At 46.9% G+C, this 20,529-nt stretch overlaps 1 protein-coding gene across 5 annotated transcripts in view; it reads left to right on the plus strand.

The window, feature by feature from the left end:
• The window catches only part of kansl1b (KAT8 regulatory NSL complex subunit 1b), a 307,114-nt gene that overhangs the window by 110,015 nt on the left and 176,570 nt on the right, over window positions 1-20,529 (plus strand). For all 5 annotated transcript variants that reach the window (XM_072561887.1, XM_072561890.1, XM_072561889.1 and 2 more), the window contains one exon: window positions 637-2,026. In XM_072561887.1, coding sequence (XP_072417988.1) covers window positions 711-2,026 — 1,316 coding nt within the window. In that variant the 5' untranslated portion in view covers window positions 637-710. The remainder of the gene's footprint in view (window positions 1-636; window positions 2,027-20,529) is intronic.

Here is a 20,529-nt window from a genome sequence, read left to right on the forward strand (position 1 = left end):
TCTTGGCACCATCACATGATCTAAGTGTTAATAATGTTAGGAATGTATTATAAGTTAATTTGTTTTCCCTGACATTTTGAAATAATATGAAAAGTCTATTGCTAAGTCCTGTTTGGCTCAGTTGTTTAGAACTCCTGGCCTCAGTTGACATCAGCTCGGTTTCAAAATTTTAGATAATACGGAAGGTGTTATAATATTAAGATGTTGCCCACAACTTTTTTTGAGAGTTCTGCTGTGCACACTTTCTATTCCTTTTTCCCAATAAGGCCCGGCAGCACAGTTTTTTAAAAATGATTTCAGTGTAGAATGAATTTCATATTTGGATACAGTCATTTCCGATTGTTAACGTCTTGATATTCAGTGTCCGTTTCATGGTCCTTTGAAGGAGACTATCATTTAATCCAGTAGTTCACAAAGTTCTGTTTTGTTTTGCACTAAATTCCATTTACTTTGCACTTCGATTTATCCTGTAACTTAGCATCCTTAATACAAAAAGATAAAAGTGAAAGCAGTCATGTTGAGTCTAAGATTTTATATTCATGATTTTGTGAATAAGAAGGAACAGTTAGTATTGAAGGATGTGTTAGTAAGTTTTTTTTGTGATGCGTTTTTAATTTCTGTTTTGTTTCATTACAGGCTAGCAGCAGGAGGAGGGAGTGGAGCTGGCCTCTGTGGTTGGAGAGGCCAGTGTGTCTGGGTCTCAGCGCTGCATGGCTGCGATGGCGCCCGCTCTCACAGAAGCGGCAACTGAAGCTCACCATAGATTCAAACTGGCAACTCCATCTTCCTCCCTCTCTCCATCAGGCACAGCGGACCGTGATAACAGCAATTCCCTTAACAATTCCAAAAGGAAAGCCTTTGCAGACGACCACAGTCTGGATTTTCGGAAAAACTCTAGGAGTGAAGATCACTGCAAATTGGTATCCCCATACCGCTGTCTTGATGCAGCATCTCGTCCACCTCCTCCCCCAGAATCGGTGAAACTCCAAGGATCTTTCAGCAAGCACGCAGTCATCAAGTCTCATACCATATTGTCACATTCATTACTGGACACCGGTGTAATTAGGGCAGAGCTGATTGACGGGCAACCTGCCTTGGAATTTTCTCCTAGCCTTTTGAAAACAATGAGTGCAAGTAGCAACCAACCTTCACTGCCCTTACCCCCACAACCACCAGTCAATGGCTTGGCCAAGAAGTCTGCTGTTAATATACGCTCAGATTCTGATCTGAACAGTGCAGAAGTTGTGGGAAAAGCAGTTTACCCAGAGCTGCCACACGTTGGGTCCAACCAAGTAGAAGATTCTAGCAAATTGGCTTTGAATAGCAATATAACAACAAGGGAAGTGGCAGGAGAAGAAAGCACTTTCGAAGAGTTAAACCCTATCACTGAGGATTTATCCAACTCTGAGGCCATCAGGCACCCAGAATTTGGAGAAAATGGTGTTGGTAATAATAAACTTTTATTCTCAACAGGAAGCTCACTTAGTACAGTTTGTGTAAATTCTGTTGATTGCAAGTCTTCGGCCTCAAAACCAAGTTCCGTGAACATTCTGGATACTGAGGTTCATAGTAGGACGCTGCTGGCTCAAACTAGGCAAAGTGAAATTGAAAGAAGGGCTTGTAGGCTTCGGAAAAGACTAGAAGTTGTTCAGGCAAAGCAGGTGGAGCGTCACGTTCAACAGCAACTTGGAGGATTTGTGGAGAAAACTGTACACAGACTTCCCCACTTGGACTGTCTGAAACGTCAGGATGGGTCGCTGCGAAATCAGCAGTTGGTTTTCGCTTGTAAATCAGATTCTGCCTCACGGAAAGGGGGTGAAAATGTTTCGGAAACATTGGCAAATTTCTTTAAGAGCAGTTCGGTGTCTAAAGGGATTGAAAAATTTGTTTCAAGTTCTGACTCAAAGCTACGGTTCAGTGAGAATGCGTTTGATTCGGATGTTACTGAGAGCAGTTCTGGTGGAGAATCTGACACTGAAGAGGAATTATTTGCCAAAGTGGGAATGGAGCAGTATCAGGCACCTGTGTAAGTATAACATAAAGGACTTACATCTGATACCTTCGTAGATGCTTTGTAGATGTCATGATGGAAAGTACTTCAAATATCTTTGTCCTACTTTTCAGAATATCGTAGAATCTTCCGCTGTGAAATTGTTTTTTGGCTACAACTGGTGATGTTCTTAAAGATTTAAATTAGACCTGGGAGTTGGGGATAGCCTACTCCTTAGAAAGGGGCAGAAAAAGGAATCATCAGGTATTGAAAGGATGGTAACCAGTATAATTGCTTAAGCGGGTTGCTTGGTTAAACACTGGGTTGTTGTTATGTAGATTGGTCATGAGAACATTACAGATTTCGATATAAATGGATTTTCAGGCTGTATTTGGTTTAGGTTAAAAAAAAGCAATATCTTTACACTTGCCAGTTAATAGCCACAGGCTGGCTTGCATTGTACAAACAGTGATGCAGTAGATATGTGAAAAATTATTTTTCAGTTTGTTCATACCTGCCCTTTTACAGTCAGTGGTGTTTAAAAAACAGGACTTGTTCTGAAAACCTCATTTTGTGCTTGACTGCTGTCTTTGGATCACTGCTCAAGTCTGCCATGTTGCCAGTAGAGTCAGACATGTTTTCAGTGCAAAGTCCCAGTGCATTCTCTTCCTCCATCATAAAGACGGCTGTTAGAGCAGTTGGGTTGTTCTCTTCTATCTTATCAAAAACCTTGACTTTGACAATGAGGTGTCATTGATTATTTTCTTAATTCCTAATTGTCCCTAATCCATTAGCTGGAGCTTCGCCAAGAATTTGTGGGGCAATGCCAGAATTATGCTTGAGGCTAGAATTATCCAGATACTTGGGGCAGTTGCCTGTATCTGTTAAGTTTTCTTCACTTTCCTGAGAAATGTTAGCACAGACTATGCAGTGAACTGCTTGAGAGGATTTAAACTAGTAAAGTGAGGGGGTGGGACCCAGGGAGGTAGTGAGGAAAGAGGAAACTGTACCTGACACTGGTACAGTTGAGAACAGAAGTGAGTCAAACAGTCAGGGCAGGCAGGGACAAGGTGGAATTAATAAATTGACCTGCATTTATTTCAATGCAAGGGGCTTAACAGGGATGGCAGATGAACTCAGGGCATGGTTAGGAGCATGGGACTGGGATATAATAGCAATTACAGAAACATGGCTCAGGGATAGGCAGGGCTGGCAGCTTAACAGAGAAATAAGAAAGGGATGATCACCTTATTGGGATTGTATTATCGACCACCTAACAGTCAGACGAAAATTGAGAAACAAACTTGTAAGGAGATCACAGCTATCTGTAAGAATAATAGGGTAGTTATAGTAGGGGATTTTAACTTTCCAAACGTCGACTGGGACTGCCATAGTGTTAAAGGTTTAGATGGAGAGGAATTCCTTAAGTGTGTACAAGACAATTTTCTGATTGAGTACGTGGATGTACCGACTAGAGAAGGTGCAAAGCTTCACCGACTCTTGGGAAATAAGGCAGGGCAGGTGACTGAGGTGTCAGTGGGGGAGCACTTTGGGGCCAGTGACCATAGTTCTATTTGTTTTAAAATAACGATGGAAAAGGATAGACCAGGTCTAAAAGTTGAATTTCTAAATTGGAGAAAGGCCAATTTTGACGGTATTAGGCAAGAACTTTTGAAAGCTGATTGGAGGCAGATGTTCGCAAGGAAAGGGATGGATGGAAAATGGGAAGCCTTCAGAAATGAGATAACAAGAATCCAGAGAAAGTATATTCCTGTCAGGGTGAAAGGGAAGGCTGGTGGGTATGGGGAATGCTGGATGACGGAAGAAATTGAGGGTTTAGTTCAGAAAAAGAAGGAAGCATATGTCAGGTATAGACAGGAGAGATTGGGTGAATCCTTAGAAGAGTATAAAGAAAGTAGGAGTATACTTAAGAGGGAAATCAGGAGGGCAAAATGGGGACATGAGATAGCTTTGGCAAATAGAATTAAGGAGAATCCAAAGGGTTTTTACAAATATATTAAGGACAAAAGGATAACTAGGGAGAGAATAGGGCCCCTCAAAGATCAGCAAGGTGGCCTTTGTGTGGAGCCACAGAAAATGGGGGAGATACCAAATGAATATTTTGCATCAGTATTTACTGTGAAAAGGATATGGAAGATATAGACTGTAGGGAAACAGATGGTGACATCTTGCAAAATGTCCATATGACAGAGGAGGAAGTGCTGTATGTCTTGAAATGGTTAAAGTTAGGATAATTCCCCAGGACCTGATCAGGTGTACCCGAGAACTCTGTGGGAAGCTAGAGAAGTGATTGCTGGGCCTCTTGCTGAGATATTTGTATCATCGATAGTCACAGGTGAGGTGCCGGAAGACTGGAGGTTGGCAAACGTGGTGCTACTGTTTAAGAAGAGTGGTAAAGACAAGCCAGGGAACTATAAACTGCTGAGCCTGACCTCGGTGGTGGACAAGTTGTTGGAGGGAATCCTGAGTGACAGGATGAACATGTATTTGGAAAGGCAAGGACTGATTAGGGATAGTCAACATGGCTTTGTGTGTGGGAAACCATGTCTCACAAACTTAATTGAGTTTCTTGAAGAAGTAACGAAGAAGATTGATGAGGGCAGAGCAGAAGATGTGATCTATATGGCGTTTGACAAGGTTCCCCATGGGAGACTGATTAGCAAGGTTAGATCTCATGGAATACAGGGAGAACTAGCCATTTGGATACAGAACTGGCTCAAAGGTAGAAGACAGAGGGTGGTGGTGGAGGGTTGTTTTTCAGACTGGAGGCCTGTGACCAGTAGAGTGCCACAGGATCGGTGCTGGATCCTCTACTTTTTGTCATTGTCATAAATGATTTGGATGCGAGCATAAGAGGTACAGTTAGTAAGTTTGCAGATGACACCAACATTGGAGGTGACCTCAGATTACAACAGGATCTGGACCAGATGGGCCAATGAGCTGAGAAGTGGCAGATGGAGTTGAATTTAGATAAATGCGAGGTGCTGCATTTTGAGAAAGCACATCTTAACAGGACTTATACACTTAATGGTAAGGTCCAAGGGAGTGTTGGTGAACAAAGACACCTTGGAGTGCAGGTTCATAGTTCCTTTGAAGTGGAGCCGCAGGTAGATGGGATAGTGAAGAAGGCGTTTGGTATGCTTTCTTTTATTGGTAAGAGTATTGAGTACAGGACATTGGTTAGGCCACTGTTGGAATATTGCGTGCAATTCTGAACTCCTGCCTATTGGAAAGATGTTGTGAAACTTGAAAGGGTTCAGAAAAGATTTACACGGATGTTGCCAGGGTTGGAGGATTTGAGCCATAGGGAGAGGCTGAACAGGCTGGACCTGTTTTCCCTGGAGTGTCAGAGGCTGAGGGGTGACCTTATAGAGGTTTAGAAAATTGAGGGGCATGGATAGGATAAATAGACAAAGTCTTTTCCCTGGGGTGGGGGAGTCCAGAACTAGAGGGCATAGGTTTAGGGTGAGAGGGGAAAGATATAAAAGAGACCTAAGGGGCAACCTTTTCACGCAGAGAGTGGTACGTGTATGGAATGAGCTGCCAGAGGATGTGGTGGAGGCTGGTGCAATTGCAACATTTAAGAGGCATTTGGATGGGTATATGAATAGGAGGGGTTTGGAGGGATATGGGCCGGGTGCTGGCAAATGAGACTAGATTGGGTTAGGATATCTGGTCAGCATGGATATGTTGGATTGAAGGGTCTGTTTCCATGCTGTGCATCTCTATGACTCTATGACATGTTCTTTGCTTTGCTTTCCTTGATTACACATTTACCATCCAGTTCATGTTTAAAGGTAAAAACATTCTGGTTTCAACTGTGTGAAAAAGGTGTTTTGGTGCAAACACGTTCAGGATGCAGGCACGATCATGTTGCAGCCAATCATCTTTTATTGCTGCCATAACTGCTGCACCCTTAACTACTTACTATGTCGAAAGCTATTTTTTGACTTGAATTGGTCCAACTATCCATTGCTACATGTGAACTTGACTGCTTAGAATTTTGCCATGCTTTGAAGATTGATTTTACACCGGCTATTGAGGTCTAAGCCATGTCTTCTAAATGTCTAGAATATTTACATGTGTGAAAGTAGAATCTCAGACTGTGAAGGAATGAAAAAGTCCTGGAAAATTTTTAATTTACATCTGTGTTGTATTCCATGATATTTTTCAAAGTTCACTTAAATGCTTTTCATGAATCCTATCCAAATGAAAGTTTTTGAACCAATCAGCTATTGCAGTCACCCTAACTATCAGGTTCACCCTTCGGTAACATTGTACAGTTTGAACTGGCTTTTAACCTTCATTCTTCTCACTTGATGACTGTACAGCTATTTCATGATTTCACTTTGCTTTGGCTTTAGTTAGAAGTTGCTGCTGTTTGTGGTGTACTTGTGACAGCAATGGTACAAGACCAGCCAATTTGAATAGGGTGTGGCCATATGCATCATCAGTTTAGACCCTTACATCGTACCAAATTACATAAACCTTTACGGCAATGTGACTGTTATCCTTAGAGCTGTCTGGCAGCAGTGTAGAATCTTGCTATAATGCAAGTGTTTTTCCATTAGCAAGCCATAGGGGAAGCAGTTGTTCATTGATTTGGAGATGCTGGTGTTGGACTGGAATGTACAACTCTAAAAATCTCACAACACCAGGTTATAGTCAAACAGGTTTAATTGGAAGCACACTAGTTTACGGAGTGCCACTCCTTGATCAGGTGGTTGTGGAGGACACTGAATTTATAGCAAAAACGTAAAGTGATGTAACTGAAATTATACATTGAAAAATACCTTGATTGTCTGTTGAGTCTTTCATCAGTTCAAATACCATGATAGTTTCACTTCTTTCATATGTAAATCACCAAACCTTTTTTAAAAGTTGCATTCTCAGATTAACTTTAACAATTGGTGTAAACTAGACAATATGTTAAAGGTGTTAGCCGCCTGTGTTCTCTGTCTCTGCCATGATGTTTAGATTGATTCTAATCTAAAAAGTGAGATAGGTGTTTTACATGAATTCAAGCAGTTTTTGAGCAAAGGACAAGGTTACTCTGCAAGTACAAATTCACCCCACAAATATATGTGTGTATATGTGCATGTGGGTCTGTGTGTCTTTCTATCTGTCTGGGTTGGGGGGGTTGTGAGAGTGTCGAGTGGTCTAAATCTCTGAGAGGGTGTGTGTGTGTGTGTCTGTGTAAGGGTGGGTGCGTGGGTGTGTGTCTGTAAGGGTGGGTGCGTGGGTGTGTGTCTGTAAGGGTGGGTGCGTGGGTGTGTGTGTGTCTGTAAGGGTGGGTGCGTGCCTGTCTGTAAGGGTGGGTGCGTGCGTGCTTGTCTGTAAGGGTGGGTGTCTGTGAGGGGGTTGGGGGGGGTGTCTGTGAGGGGGTTGGGGGGGGGTGTCTGTGAGGGGGTTGGGGGGGGGTGTCTGTGAGGGGGTTGGGGGGGGTGTCTGTGAGGGGGTTGGGGGGGGTGTCTGTGAGGGGGTTGGGGGGGGGTGTCTGTGAGGGGGTTGGGGGGGGGTGTCTGTGAGGGGGTTGGGGGGGGGTGTCTGTGAGGGGGTTGGGGGGGGGTGTCTGTGAGGGGGTTGGGGGGGGTGTCTGTGAGGGGGTTGGGGGGGGGTGTCTGTGAGGGGGTTGGGGGGGGTGTCTGTGAGGGGGTTGGGGGGGGTGTCTGTGAGGGGGTGGGGGGGGGTGTCTGTGAGGGGGTTGGGGGGGGGGTGTCTGTGAGGGGGTTGGGGGGGGGTGTCTGTGAGGGGGTTGGGGGGGGGGTGTCTGTGAGGGGGTTGGGGGGGGGGTGTCTGTGAGGGGGTTGGGGGGGGGTGTCTGTGAGGGGGTTGGGGGGGGGTGTCTGTGAGGGGGTTGGGGGGGGGTGTCTGTGAGGGGGTTGGGGGGGGTGTCTGTGAGGGGGTTGGGGGGGGTGTCTGTGAGGGGGTTGGGGGGGGGTGTCTGTGAGGGGGTTGGGGGGGGTGTCTGTGAGGGGGTTGGGGGGGGTGTCTGTGAGGGGGTTGGGGGGGGTGGGGGGGTGTCTGTGAGGGGGTTGGGGGGGGTGTCTGTGAGGGGGTTGGGGGGGTGGGGGGGTGTCTGTGAGGGGGTTGGGGGGGGTGTGTGCGTGTCTGTGAGGGGGTTGGGGGTGTGTGTGCGTGTCTGTGAGGGGGTTGGGGGGGTGTCTGTGAGGGGGTTGGGGGGGTGTCTGTGAGGGGGTTGGGGGGGGTGTGTGCGTGTCTGTGAGGGCGTTGGGGGGGGTGTGTGCGTGTCTGTGAGGGCGTTGGGGGGGGTGTGTGCGTGTCTGTGAGGGGGTTGGGGGGGGTGTCTGTGAGGGGGTTGGGGGGGTGTGTGCGTGTCTGTGAGGGGGTTGGGGAGGTGTCTGTGAGGGGGTTGGGGGGGGGTGTGTGCGTGTCTCTGAGGGGGTTGGGGGCGGTGTGTGCGTGTCTCTGAGGGGGTTGGGGGCGGTGTGTGCGTGTCTCTGAGGGGGTTGGGGGGGGTGTGTGCGTGTCTCTGAGGGGGTAGGGGTGGGTGTCTGCGAGGGGGTAGGGGTGGGTGTCTGCGAGGGGGTAGGGGTGGGTGTCTGCGAGGGGGTAGGGGTGGGTGTCTGCGAGGGGGTAGGGGTGGGTGTCTGCGAGGGGGTAGGGGTGGGTGTCTGCGAGGGGGTAGGGGTGGGTGTCTGCGAGGGGGTAGGGGTGCGTGTCTGCGAGGGGGTTGGGGTGCGTGTCTGAGGGGGTTGGGTACGTGTCTGTGAGGGGGTTGGGGGTGTGGGTGCGTGTCTGTGAGGGGGTTGGGGTGCGTGTGTAGGGGATTGGGGCGCGTGTCTGAGGGGGTTGGGTGCGTGTGAGGTGGTTTGGGTGGATGCGTGTGAGGGTGTTGGGGTGGGTGTCTGTGAGGGGGTTGGGGGTTGGGGTGCGTGTCTGTGAGGGGGTTGGGTGCGTGTGTCGGGGATTGGGGTGCGTGTCTGAGGGGGTTGGGTGCGTGTGAGGTGGTTTGGGTGGGTGTCTGTGAGGGGGTTGGGGGTGTGGGTGCGTGTCTGTGAGGGGGTTGGGGTGCGTGTCTGTGAGGGGGTTGGGTGCGTGTGTAGGGGATTGGGGTGCGTGTCTGAGGGGGTTGGGTGCGTGTGAGGTGGTTTGGGTGTGTGTCTGTGAGGGGGTTGGGGTGCGTGTGTGGGGGTTGGGGTGCGTGTCTGTGTGGGGGTTGGGGTGCGTGTCTGTGTGGGGGTTGGGGTGCGTGTCTGTGTGGGGGTTGGGCTGCGTGTCTGTGTGGGGGTTGGGGTGCGTGTCTGTGAGGGGCTTGGGGTGCGTGTCTGTGTGGGGGTTGGGTGCGTGTGTGGGGGTTGGGGTGCGTGTGTGGGGGTTGGGGTGCGTGTCTGGGGGGTTTGGGTGCGTGTCTGTGAGGGGGTTTGGGTGCGTGTCTGTGAGGGGGTTGGGGTGCGTGTCTGTGAGGGGGTTGGGGTGCGTGTCTGTGAGGGGGTTGGGGTGCGTGTCTGTGAGGGGGTTGGGGTGCGTGTCTGTGAGGGGGTTGGGTGCGTGTGAGGGGATTGGGGTGCGTGTCTGAGGCGGTTGGGTGCGTGTGAGGGGGTTTGTGTGCGTGTCTGTGAGGGGTTTGGGTGCGTGTCTGTGTGGGGTTTGGGTGCGTGTGTGTGAGGGGGTTGGGTGTGTGTCTGTAAGAGGGTTGGGGGTGTGTGTGGGGGTTGGGGGTGGGTGTCTGTGAGGGGGTTGGGGTGCATGTCTGTGAGGGGGTTGGGGGTGTGTCTGTAAGAGGGTTGGGGGTGTGTGTGGGGGTTGGGGTGGGTGTCTGTGAGGGGGTTGGGGGTGTGGGTGCGTGTCTGTGAGGGGGTTGGGGGGGTGTGTGCGTGTCTGTGAGGGGGTTGGGTGCGTGTGAGGGGGTTTGGGTGCGTGTCTGTAAGAGGGTTGGGGGTGTGTGTGGGGGTTGGGTGCGTGTTAGGGCGTTGGGGTGGGTGTCTGTGAGGGGGTTGGGGGTGTGAGTGCGTGTGTGTGAGGGGGTTGGGGGTTTGGGTGCATGTGAGGGGGTTGGGGGTGTGTGTGGGGGTTGGGTGCGTGTGAGGGGGTTGGGGTGGGTGTCTGAGAGGGGGTTGGAGGTGTGGGTGCGTGTCTGAGGGGGTTGGGGGTGTGTGTGTGTCTGTCTGTGAGGGGGTTGGGGGCGTGTGAGGGAGTTGCGGGCGTGTGAGGGGGTTTGTGTGCGTGTCTGTGAGGGGGTTTGTGTGCGTGTCTGTGAGGGGGTTTGGGTGTGTTTCTGTGAGGGGGTTTGGGTGCGTGTGTGTGAGGGGTTTGGGTGTGTGTCTGTAAGAGGGTTGGGTGTGTTTCTGTGAGGGGGTTTGGGTGCATGTGTGGGAGGGGGTTTGGGTGCGTGTCTGTGAGGGGGTTTGGGTGCGTTTCTGTGAGGGGGCTTGGCTGCGTGTCTGTGAGGGTTGGGTGTGTGTGAGGGTGTTGGGTGTGTGTCTGTAAGTGGGTTGGGTGTGTTTCTGTGAGGGGGTTTGGGTGCATGTGTGTGGGAGGGGATTGGGTATGTTTCTGTAAGGGGGTCGGTTGTGTGTCTGTGACGGGGTTTGGTGTATGTCTGTAAGGTGGTTGGGTGTGTGTGTGTGTGTGTGTGTCTGTAAGGGGGTTGGGTGTGTGTGTTCTCTCCCAGTTGGGGAACACTACAACGGTCCAGGTCATTCCACCTCGGACCTTCGGGTGACCATCGAGCTATTACCAATTGTTACAGTTAACCTGAGAAAGCAACTTTTAAAAAAATGTTTTGTGATTTACACATGAAAGAAGTGAAACTGTCATGGTATTCTCGTAGTGCTTCGAAAGCTGGTGTGCTTCCAATTGAACCTGTTGGACTATAACCTGGTGTTGTGTGATTTTTAAACAGTTGTTCAGTGGTAATGTTACTGAACTAATAATCCAGAACCAAAGACTGATAGTCTGAGAAGATGGCTTCAGTGTTGTTTTTCTTTATTATTTAACCTATTTTTCTAATCAACATGTTCAGAGATGTTATTATACATCTAGGGAGCGGGTAAGAGGAGAACCTGGCCTCTTGGACCAAGATAATGATTCTGCCACAACGCCACATGAGGACCCTTAAATCATATGTTCTTAAGGTTCGATTAGATTAGATTAGATTACCTACAGCGTGGAAACAGGCCCTTCGGCCCAACCAGTCCACACTGACTCTCCTGACCCACCTCCCTCCGACTAATTGACCTAACACTGTGGAGCAATTTAGCATGGCCAATTCACCTGATTAGCGCATCTTTGGACTGTTGGAGGAAGCCGGAGCACCTGGAGGAAGCTCACGCAGTGACACGGGGACAATGTGCAAACTCCAGACAGTCAGTCACCCGAGGCTGGAAACGAACTTGGGACCCTGGTGCTGTGAGGCAGCAGTGCTAACCACTGAGCCACTGTGCCGCCCCAAAGTACAGATTTTCTCCGGTGCTCCTGTTTCCACAATCCAAAGATGGGTAGGTTAGGTGAATTGGCCATGCAAATTGCCCATTGGGTTGGGGTAAATTAGGCTCATAGGGTAGGGGAATGGGTCTGTGTCGATTACTCTTCAGAGGGTAGGTGTGGACTTGTTGGACAGAAGGGTTTGTTTCCACACTATAAGGATTCTATAGATTCTTCCTGGTGAGGTTTTCCAGCAATTTCTTTTTATGTTTCTGATTTACGGCATCTGCAGTTCTTAAGTTTTTCTTGAGATGCTGAATGGTCTGCGCTTGTTCCTATTTCATATGGCCGCCAGCATTATGGTTGAATGTTAATTATACTTTGGGCGATTAGGGATAGGCAGTTAAATGCTAGCCTACAGACAATAAGAACAGGAGAAGGCCCTTCAGTCCTTCAAACCTGTTCCATCATTCAGGATGATCATAGCTGATCATCCAACTCAGTACCCTTTCACACTTTTTCCTCGTACCCTGCAATCCTTTTAGCCCTAAGGGCTATATCTATCACCTTGAAAACATTCAATGTTTTTGGCCTCCGATCTGATGTGGCAGAGAATTCCACAGGCTTACTGGTCTCTGGGTGAAGAGATTTCTCCCCATCTCGGTCCGACATGACATATGCCACATTCTTGGACTGTGACCCCTGGTTCAAGAGTCTCCACTGATTGGATTCTGTGTTTATTCTGCCTACTCTTGTTCTTCTAAACTGTTCACTTTCCGTAAATTAATTTCTAATAAGCCTACCCATGATTCACTGCTGTTTACTGTTCTTCTGCCTGTTGTTCAAATCATGTTTTACTGTATATTGCACAGTAATACAGTGGTCACTCTTAGTCCTGAAAAGTGTCCCAGTGTATGTCTGATGTACTGTCAAATCTTGCACATGATGTGACGTTAGTTGCTTCATTGTGTGACCATACAGTCACAAGATGAATGGTGTTTGTCATTGACTGGAAACTGTGATCAAACCAAAAGATGTTCTGGTTTTTGCACAATTGAATATGTGGCATATGAATGTCAGTGCAGATTTGATGCCAGGTATGTAAACTAAGTACCACTTTTATTTTTGGACTGTAGATTGAAAAATTGAACAAGTATTCCTTTCAAACAAGGGACAATGGGCAAAGATGTTAGATTTGTGTCCTGTATCTACATTGTAGCTTTACTGTAAGTTATTGAAGATGCTGCTGAGCCCCTCCGCTGAGTGTGTCCAGGGCAGTTTTATATTTGTTTTTCAACCAAAACCAGTTGTGTCTATGTGTGTCTTCAAGTGTTCAACGTTGTAACAATTTCATAATTGCTTCTTGGGCAAATAGCCAATAGCTCTGTTCAGACCATACCGCATGACAACCACCCTGTAAAGGAGAAAATATCCTTTCTGCCATATCCCTCTCTTCAGTGAGTGGAGAAGTAAGAGAAAATTCCAAGCAGCTATCTTCTCTCTCCATTTTAAAAAAAAATTCCTTTATTGAAATGAAAGCATTTAAGAGGCACTGAAAGAGGAAATCCTTAACCAGTGAATGAATGAGTGAAAATTGATGTCGACAGTCTTGTGGTATCCACAAAGTCAAAAGGTACTTTTAAGTGAATTGAAAGAAAACTTCTCATCACCCACGGTCTGGACTGATGCCAGAACTATGTTCCATTGACTTTGTCTTGTTTCTTCCCCATTTGTACCATCTCTTTTTTAAATTGTGATTTTGTATGCGTATTTCTTTGAAAAGGAGTAGAATTTGTAGCTTTGTTAGTCATAGGTGTTTCATTTCTACCCTTACATAGAAATGTCCTTCTTGCAATCAGAAGTTATTTTCTTGTTGTGTGGTCTGTTGTGTGATTTTTTTTTAACAGCAGTCAGGTAAATCAGGGCCTTTGGATAACTTAATTAAATTTCCTCTTTACATATGATGATTCAAGGAATAGTCAGACTTTATTTCCAGCACACTACATGAGTGAGTTGTTTCAATTAGCTGAGTGTCCTAAAATCTGATGCATCGTTTCACAGCATTACCCCTTTGGTTGTTCACTGTAAGCAGGGTCTTGATATTCTTGACCAACCCATGCTCTCAAATTATACAACAGGATCCAACATTAGATGTGATTCTGCGATGAGACAACATTTGCTGTGTAATCCCGAGCATGCCAAGAATTATGCTGACAATCAAGAGAGGATTTGCTTGCACTCTGGTGTGGTGCATTTGATTATATTGGAAATTACGTGTATTAATGTGTAGGGCCCTTTTTTTTCTACAGACAGAATGAACATCAATTGTGCTTGTTTCCAATCAATAAAATGGATGACAGCCATTCTCTGCTTTCACTTCTCAGGGCAGTGAGAAGCAATCAGTGATCACTCTTCCCTCCTGCAGTACAAATCGTGGTTTCCTCCTTAAATTGGTGATTTTGCGACTTGTCCTTGATGAGTGCAAGGTGAAAAACTTTGTCAAAATGTCTTTTTTTTCCCCCAGAAATAAGTGTTCTGTACTATCTCTCAAATATTTTCCTGTCCAGTCCGGCTGCCCGGGAGTTGGGGGGAGCATGGGAGGGAAGGGATGCAATGTATCAGTCATTATGTCGAGCCATTTAACAAGGAGGTACAACAACGTTGTATCACTGAGTGTTTTGCTTCGACTGAGGGGGGAGCGGGACGACATTGGGGACGATCCATATCACAGTAGAGGACATGTTGGATGTATTAGAATGTATGAAGGTGGATAAATCGCCTGGTCCTGACCAGATATATCCAAGAACACTGCAAGAGGCGAGAGAAGAAATTGTGGGGGTCCTGGCTGATACTTTTGCATCGTCATTAGCCATGGGTGAGGACCTGGATGACATTAGGGTAGTGAATGTTTTGCCATTATGTAAGAAGAGCTGCAAAGAAAAAAACCTGGCAACTGTAGACAAGTAAGCTTAACCTTTGAGGTGGGTACGATACTTGAGAAATGTCTGAGAGATAAAATATATATGCATTTGCAAAGACAGAATTTGATTAGGCCTGGCCAGGATGGCTTTGTGAGTAGGAGATCATGCCTCACAAATTTGTTAGTTCTTCGAAGTGACTAGGAAGGTTGAGGCCAGGGTGGTAGATGTAGTGCGTATGGATTTTAGTAAGACTTCTTGTAATGTTCCACAAGGTAGGCTGCGCTGGAAGGTTAGATTGCTTGGAATCCAGGTCGAGCTGGCAAGTTGGATACTAAATTGGCTTTGAATGGAAGCCGAGGGTAATAGTGGAAGGATGCTTGTCGGACTGGAGGCCTGTGACAAATGGAGTCCCTCGAGTTGACGTTGGGCCTATTGCTGTTTGTCACCCAAATCACGGATATAGATAACAATGTACAAGGCATGATGAGTAAGTTTGCTGATGGCATCAAGATAGACATATCATGGACAGTGAGGAAGGTTATCAGAAATTACAGCAGTATCTTGATCAGGTGGGGAGATGGGCTGAGAAATGGCAAATGGAGCTTAATATCAATAAGTGTGAGGTCTTGCATTTTGAAAAGTCAAATCGAGGTGGAACTTTCCTGGTGAATTGTAGAGCCTTAAGGAGTGTGGTGGAACAGGGGCATCTTGAGGTTCGGGATTGCCTTTCTCTGAAAGTAGAGTCACAAGTAGACAGGGCTTATGGCACGCTGGCCTTCATCTATCAGGGCAGTGAGTATAGAAGTTAGGAAGTTATATTGCAGTTGTACAGGACATTGATGAGACCGCACTTCGAGTATTGTATTCAGTTTTGTTCACCTTCCTATAGGACTGGCAAGAATGCAGAAGAAATTTACAAGGATGTTGACAGGACTCAGAGTCTGAGTTGTGGGAAGAAGTTGGACAAGCTAGGACGTTTTTCTTTAGAGCGTAGGACACTGAGGGGAGATCTTTTTGAAGTGTAGAAGATCATGAGAGGCATGGATGGGGTGAATGCGTTTAGTTTTTTTTCCCCAGGTTTGGGGAATGATGGACTAGAGGGCATCATTTTAAAATTAGAGGGGAAAGAATAAAAGGCAACCTGAAAGGCAACTTTTTTACACAGAGGGATGAAATGCCATGTTTCTAGGAATTCTCGCGAGTGTATCTGTTTTCAACTCGAACTCTATCAACAAGCACATTGACCTGGATCCCATTTACCACCCCTGAGAAAAAGAGCAGGAAATTATGTCACCACAGGAAATGACCACCAACCCAAGGTTCACTGATGATGTTATCTAGTCGTGGTCACGACAATGTCTGAAAACGAACCTTCCAGCTCAGCGAGCAAACCTACACCCAGAACCTCAACCTGAGCTACAAATCTTTCCAAACTCGCTAAGGCTCTGTACAATTGAAGCCATAAATCCCTGCTCCATTACGTGAAGCATGTCACTGCCTTTACTACCTGCTGCACCTGCATGCCTACTTTGAGCAACTGTTCGGCAAGAGCATCCAGGTCTCTCTGCACCTGCACCACCTCCTTTCTCAATCAGTCACCATCCAGATAACAAGCTTCATGGTCTTAAAGCAAATAATTTGATACTAATTATGAACACTGCAGCTGTAGGTTACATCAGCGTTTCCAGACGAACTGGAAGTGAGAACTTGAGTATAGATGGAGCTTTGGCTGACAGCAAGAAAAATGGTTTTCATTTGTGAACTAGTTAGTAATGACCAAGGCCTGTCTGCCAACAGCCAGTTGGTCACTAAACATGGTAACTAAATATCTTGAAGCTGGATACAAAGCACAGAGAAATCATCTGGTCTCCACCTGCCCGGAGCGCGCACACTATTCTCAGCAGTAAGTTGATTTAAACCTGCAATAAACCAGTGTTTCTTTGATTCAGCAGTTGGTGAATAAGTGCACCGAAATGATTAGTTCACTTTAATAAGTGGACCAACGAGCCCCTTGTAAACTAGTTCAAGCATCTGGTGAAGGATGGCTACAAAGTAGTGTTCTGACCAGCACGAGAATCGTTTTCGCTTTGAACAGGAATTTCCCATCCATGTTTTTTACACATGAGAGGGGAAAGGAAAAGTTTTGATCAGTTTTGGAGTTTTAATTAGTCCTTGTCTGACAGTTTTAAACCTGTGGTTACAGCCTCATTACTTGAAATCTGTTGTAATTTATGTTAAGTAGCACTAGTCTCCTTATCAACTCCTCAAGATGGCAGCGTGATGACAGCTCTCAGCAGCCTCTCTGCACCGTGAGCTACTAAATCCTAGGGGAAACAGGAAACCCAGTGTTTGCAGACGCTGTTACAGCCTGCGACCACTGCTACAGTACAAGAACTGACTGGAAACATACCTGGATGGAGAACTGCGGCAAGAGCTTTGCGATCTCAGCTTGCTTTGGAGACCAGGCCTCCAGTCCTCTGCCTCACCTGATGCTGGTGGCCGGGTCATGGAAATATCAAGCAGTGCGCAAGGAAGCGGATGTTCGGTATGCGTGGAGGTGATCTGTTTGCTGCAGAGACCAGGCCGCCAGTCCTGTGCTTTGCCTGATGTCAGTAGCTGGGTGTTGAGTCATCGGAAGCGGTGTGTGCGGGGACAGAAGTGTGTTCAGCATGCAGGAGTCCATGCCAGGCTAAAAACAAACCCAAGTTGGCCAGCTCTCCATCCATTCTGCTCTCCAATGTCTGCTCCCTGGGCAACAAACTGGACTGCATCTGACTACAACAGGAATCTCAGCATGAGTTCAGAGACTGCTGCATCTTTGTCGCTGAACATGTGTTTGTGAAAACAGAGTTCCAGACACCGCCATCCAGCTGGACAGGCTTGCCTCATTTTGCGCCGACAGAAATGCAGCTCTTTGTGGTGAGGGTCTGTGTGTCTATGTCACCACCAAATGGTGCACAGACTCAGTGCTCATGTCCAGTTTTTGTTCATTACTAGTGGAGTTTGTGACTTAGATGCAGACCATTTTATTTACCGTAGGAATTCACCACTGTCCTTATAGTTGGTTGTATGTTTCTCCCAGTGCTAATGCTAAGGAGGCACTGTGAACCGTTTGGGGCTATTAGTGGACTGCAAAATGCACATCTTGGTGGTCTGTTGATCATGGCTGGCAACTTCAACCATGCAAATCTCAAGACTGTGCTCCCTAAATTCCATCAGCATGTGGACTTTGCAATGAGAAGCAAGAAAACGCTCGATATAGTTTACACCAACATCCCCAACACATACAGGGCAGAGCCCCTGCCCCACCTCAGCTCCTCAGACCACAGCTCTGTGATGTTAATTCCAATGTACAGACTGCTCATCAGACATGTCAAACCAGTTTTGAAGCAGGTGAAAACATGGCCGGCAGGACCCATTTCTGTTTTTCAAGACTGTTTTGAGTGCATTGACTGGCGCATGTTCAGAGAGGCGGCAACCAATGGCGATTCCATCAACTTCGAGGAGTACACTCTGTCGGTGTGTACTGACGATGTAACTGTGTCCAAGACCATTACTTCTCGCCCCAACCAGAAGCCGTGGATGACTGCAAAGGTGTGTGTGCTGCTGAGGACACATGATCCTGCCTTCAGAATATATGACAAGGCGCCCCGAACAACAGCGAGGACCAACCTGACCCAGACCTTCTAAGAGGCAAAGTGTGCACATGCACAGAGAATACATAGTGTGTGTTTAAGGGCATCCAGACCATCACTAACCACAACAACATTGCCTGTTTGTGCTGGTAATGCATCCCTCCCAGATGAATTGAACAACTTTTATGCATGTTTTGAGGCATGAAACGACATGGTAGCAAGGAAGTCCGCCCCCCTCCCAGTGACCAGAAGCTGTGACTTAGCGTGACCAACGTGAGTGAAACCTTATGCAGAGTCAACCCACGTAAGGCTGCTGGACCAGATAATGTCCCTGGCAGAGTACTCAGAGGATGCTCTAACATACTGATGCATGTTTCTTGGTTTTTGTTAAATTTAGATTCCCTACAATGGAGAAACATGCCCTTCTCACAGAGCCACCAACATATCTCTGAACGTGGACAAGACAAAAGAGATGGTGGTTGTCTTCAGGAGGGCATGGAGCAACCACTCTCCACTGAACATTGGCTCCCCCATAGATATTGTAAAGAGCAGGAACTTTCTTGGCATACACCTGGTGGCGAATCTCACCTGGACCCTCAACACCAGCTCGATAGCCAAGAAAGCCCAATCGTGACTCTACTTTATCCGTGAGCTGAGGAAAGCCCACGCCCCCAAAAATCCTCACCGCATTTTATAGAGGGTTCAATGAGAGTACCCTGATCTGCCGCATCATTGCATGGTTTGGGAATTGCACTGTCTCGGATCTTAAGACCCTACAACGGATAGTGAGAACAACTGAGATGATCGTCTGGGTCTTCTTACTTCCATTACAGGTATTTACTCCACATGCTGCATCCAAAAAGCTAAGAGCATTGTGGAAGACCCCACGCACCCCTCACTCAACCTCTTCTCCCATCTGCCAGAAGATACCTGAGCATATAGTCTCTCATTGCCAGACTGTGCAACAGTTTCTTCCCCCAAGCCATGAGGCTCTCTAAGACATGATAATTGGACTCTTTCCCATTTGAAATTCTTTCTGCTAGAAAAATGTCTATCATTCATCATTCTTCTGTTACACTGTAACTTGGATGTGTATGATTGTGTAATTTGTGTTGTTAATGTAGTAACCTCGGTACTGGAGGAACACTGATTCGTTTTTAACATAATAGTTGTATATGATAGAAATGGCAAAAGCTACTCCACTCTACTCGTCTATGTTGTCTGTTAACAAGTTGAAATTCGGAACCTTTGTGTATTTTTGGTGTTCTTTAACTTGTGGCGGGGGTGGGGGCGCGGAGGAGGGAAAGTGGGGCTTGATTTCCAGTGTGCTACCCTACTTGTGACAGTAGAGAATTCAGGCAAGGTTACAGGAACTGGCTGTGTTAAGCTGCTAATGTAGAGTGAAATGTAGTTCCACAATGAATATCCACCATCTGTAGCACAGATCAGTGTGTTTACTTGGTGCTGTTACTGAGAGGAGAGTTGATGGATGTTTTCAAAACATGAGCAGGCTAGACAGAGTAAATAGGGACAAACTGTTCCTGCTTGTGAAAGAGAAAAGAGCCAGAGGGCGTAAATTTAAAGTCATGTATGAACAAAGCAAGGGGTACGAGGGAGGCCATGGCCTGGTGGTATTATCGGAGAAGAAGGGCTGATCCCTGAAGAAGGGCTCATGCCCGAAATGTCGATTCTCCTGCTCCTTGGATGCTGCCTGACCTGCTGCGCTTTTCCAGCAACACATTTTCAACTCTGATCTCCAGCATCTGCAGTCCTCACTTTCTCCTGGTGGTATTATCACTATCGCGAGACTATTACAGAGAAACGTCTATTATCTGGTACTCAATTAACTGAATTTCATACCGTCTGAACAAGGTTCCGATGTGGGGTTAGCTATGTTACCCAGCTTTCGATTAACCAAAGGAAATGCTCTTCACCCGTGTCCTTCGGATAAGCGAGTTTCCTCTGCAATCCAGAAACTCAACTCATGTTCTGGAGACACATGTTTGAATCCAGCTGCAGCAGGTAGTGGAATTTGAATTCAATTAAGCAAAAATCTGCCATTATGGATCTACTAATGAAATCATTGTTGATTGTTGGAAAAATTCATCTAGCTCACTGACTTCTTTTAGAGAAGGAAATCTGCCATCCTCACCTCATGTGGTCTGGTCTACCTGTGATATCAGCCCCATAGCAATGTGGTTGATTCTCAACTGCCCTCTAAAATGGCCTAATGAGCCACTTAGTTCAAGGGCAACGAGAGAGGGGCAGTATATGTTGGCCAGCCAGTGATGCCAATATCCCGTGAGTAAGTTTTTAAAAAGTAAAGAGAAAAAGTTTTGACATAAACAAGGCATTCACATGGTCTTTGGATGAATATTTGAATAGAACTGATGTGCATGGATTTGTTGTCAAGGCAGGAGATGAGCCACGAATGGGCCGATTTAAAGTAAAATACTGGAATAGGGATGCTGGAAATCTTAGTAGGGTCGTAAGTTTAACTCTGAAGTTTAAAGTTTGAAAAAGAGTCACATCAGACTTGAAACGTTATCTCTGTTTCTCTCTCCACAGATGCTGC

The sequence above is a fragment of the Chiloscyllium punctatum genome, chromosome 42 (assembly GCF_047496795.1).
Source record: "Chiloscyllium punctatum isolate Juve2018m chromosome 42, sChiPun1.3, whole genome shotgun sequence".
Taxonomy (NCBI): Eukaryota; Metazoa; Chordata; class Chondrichthyes; order Orectolobiformes; family Hemiscylliidae; genus Chiloscyllium; species Chiloscyllium punctatum.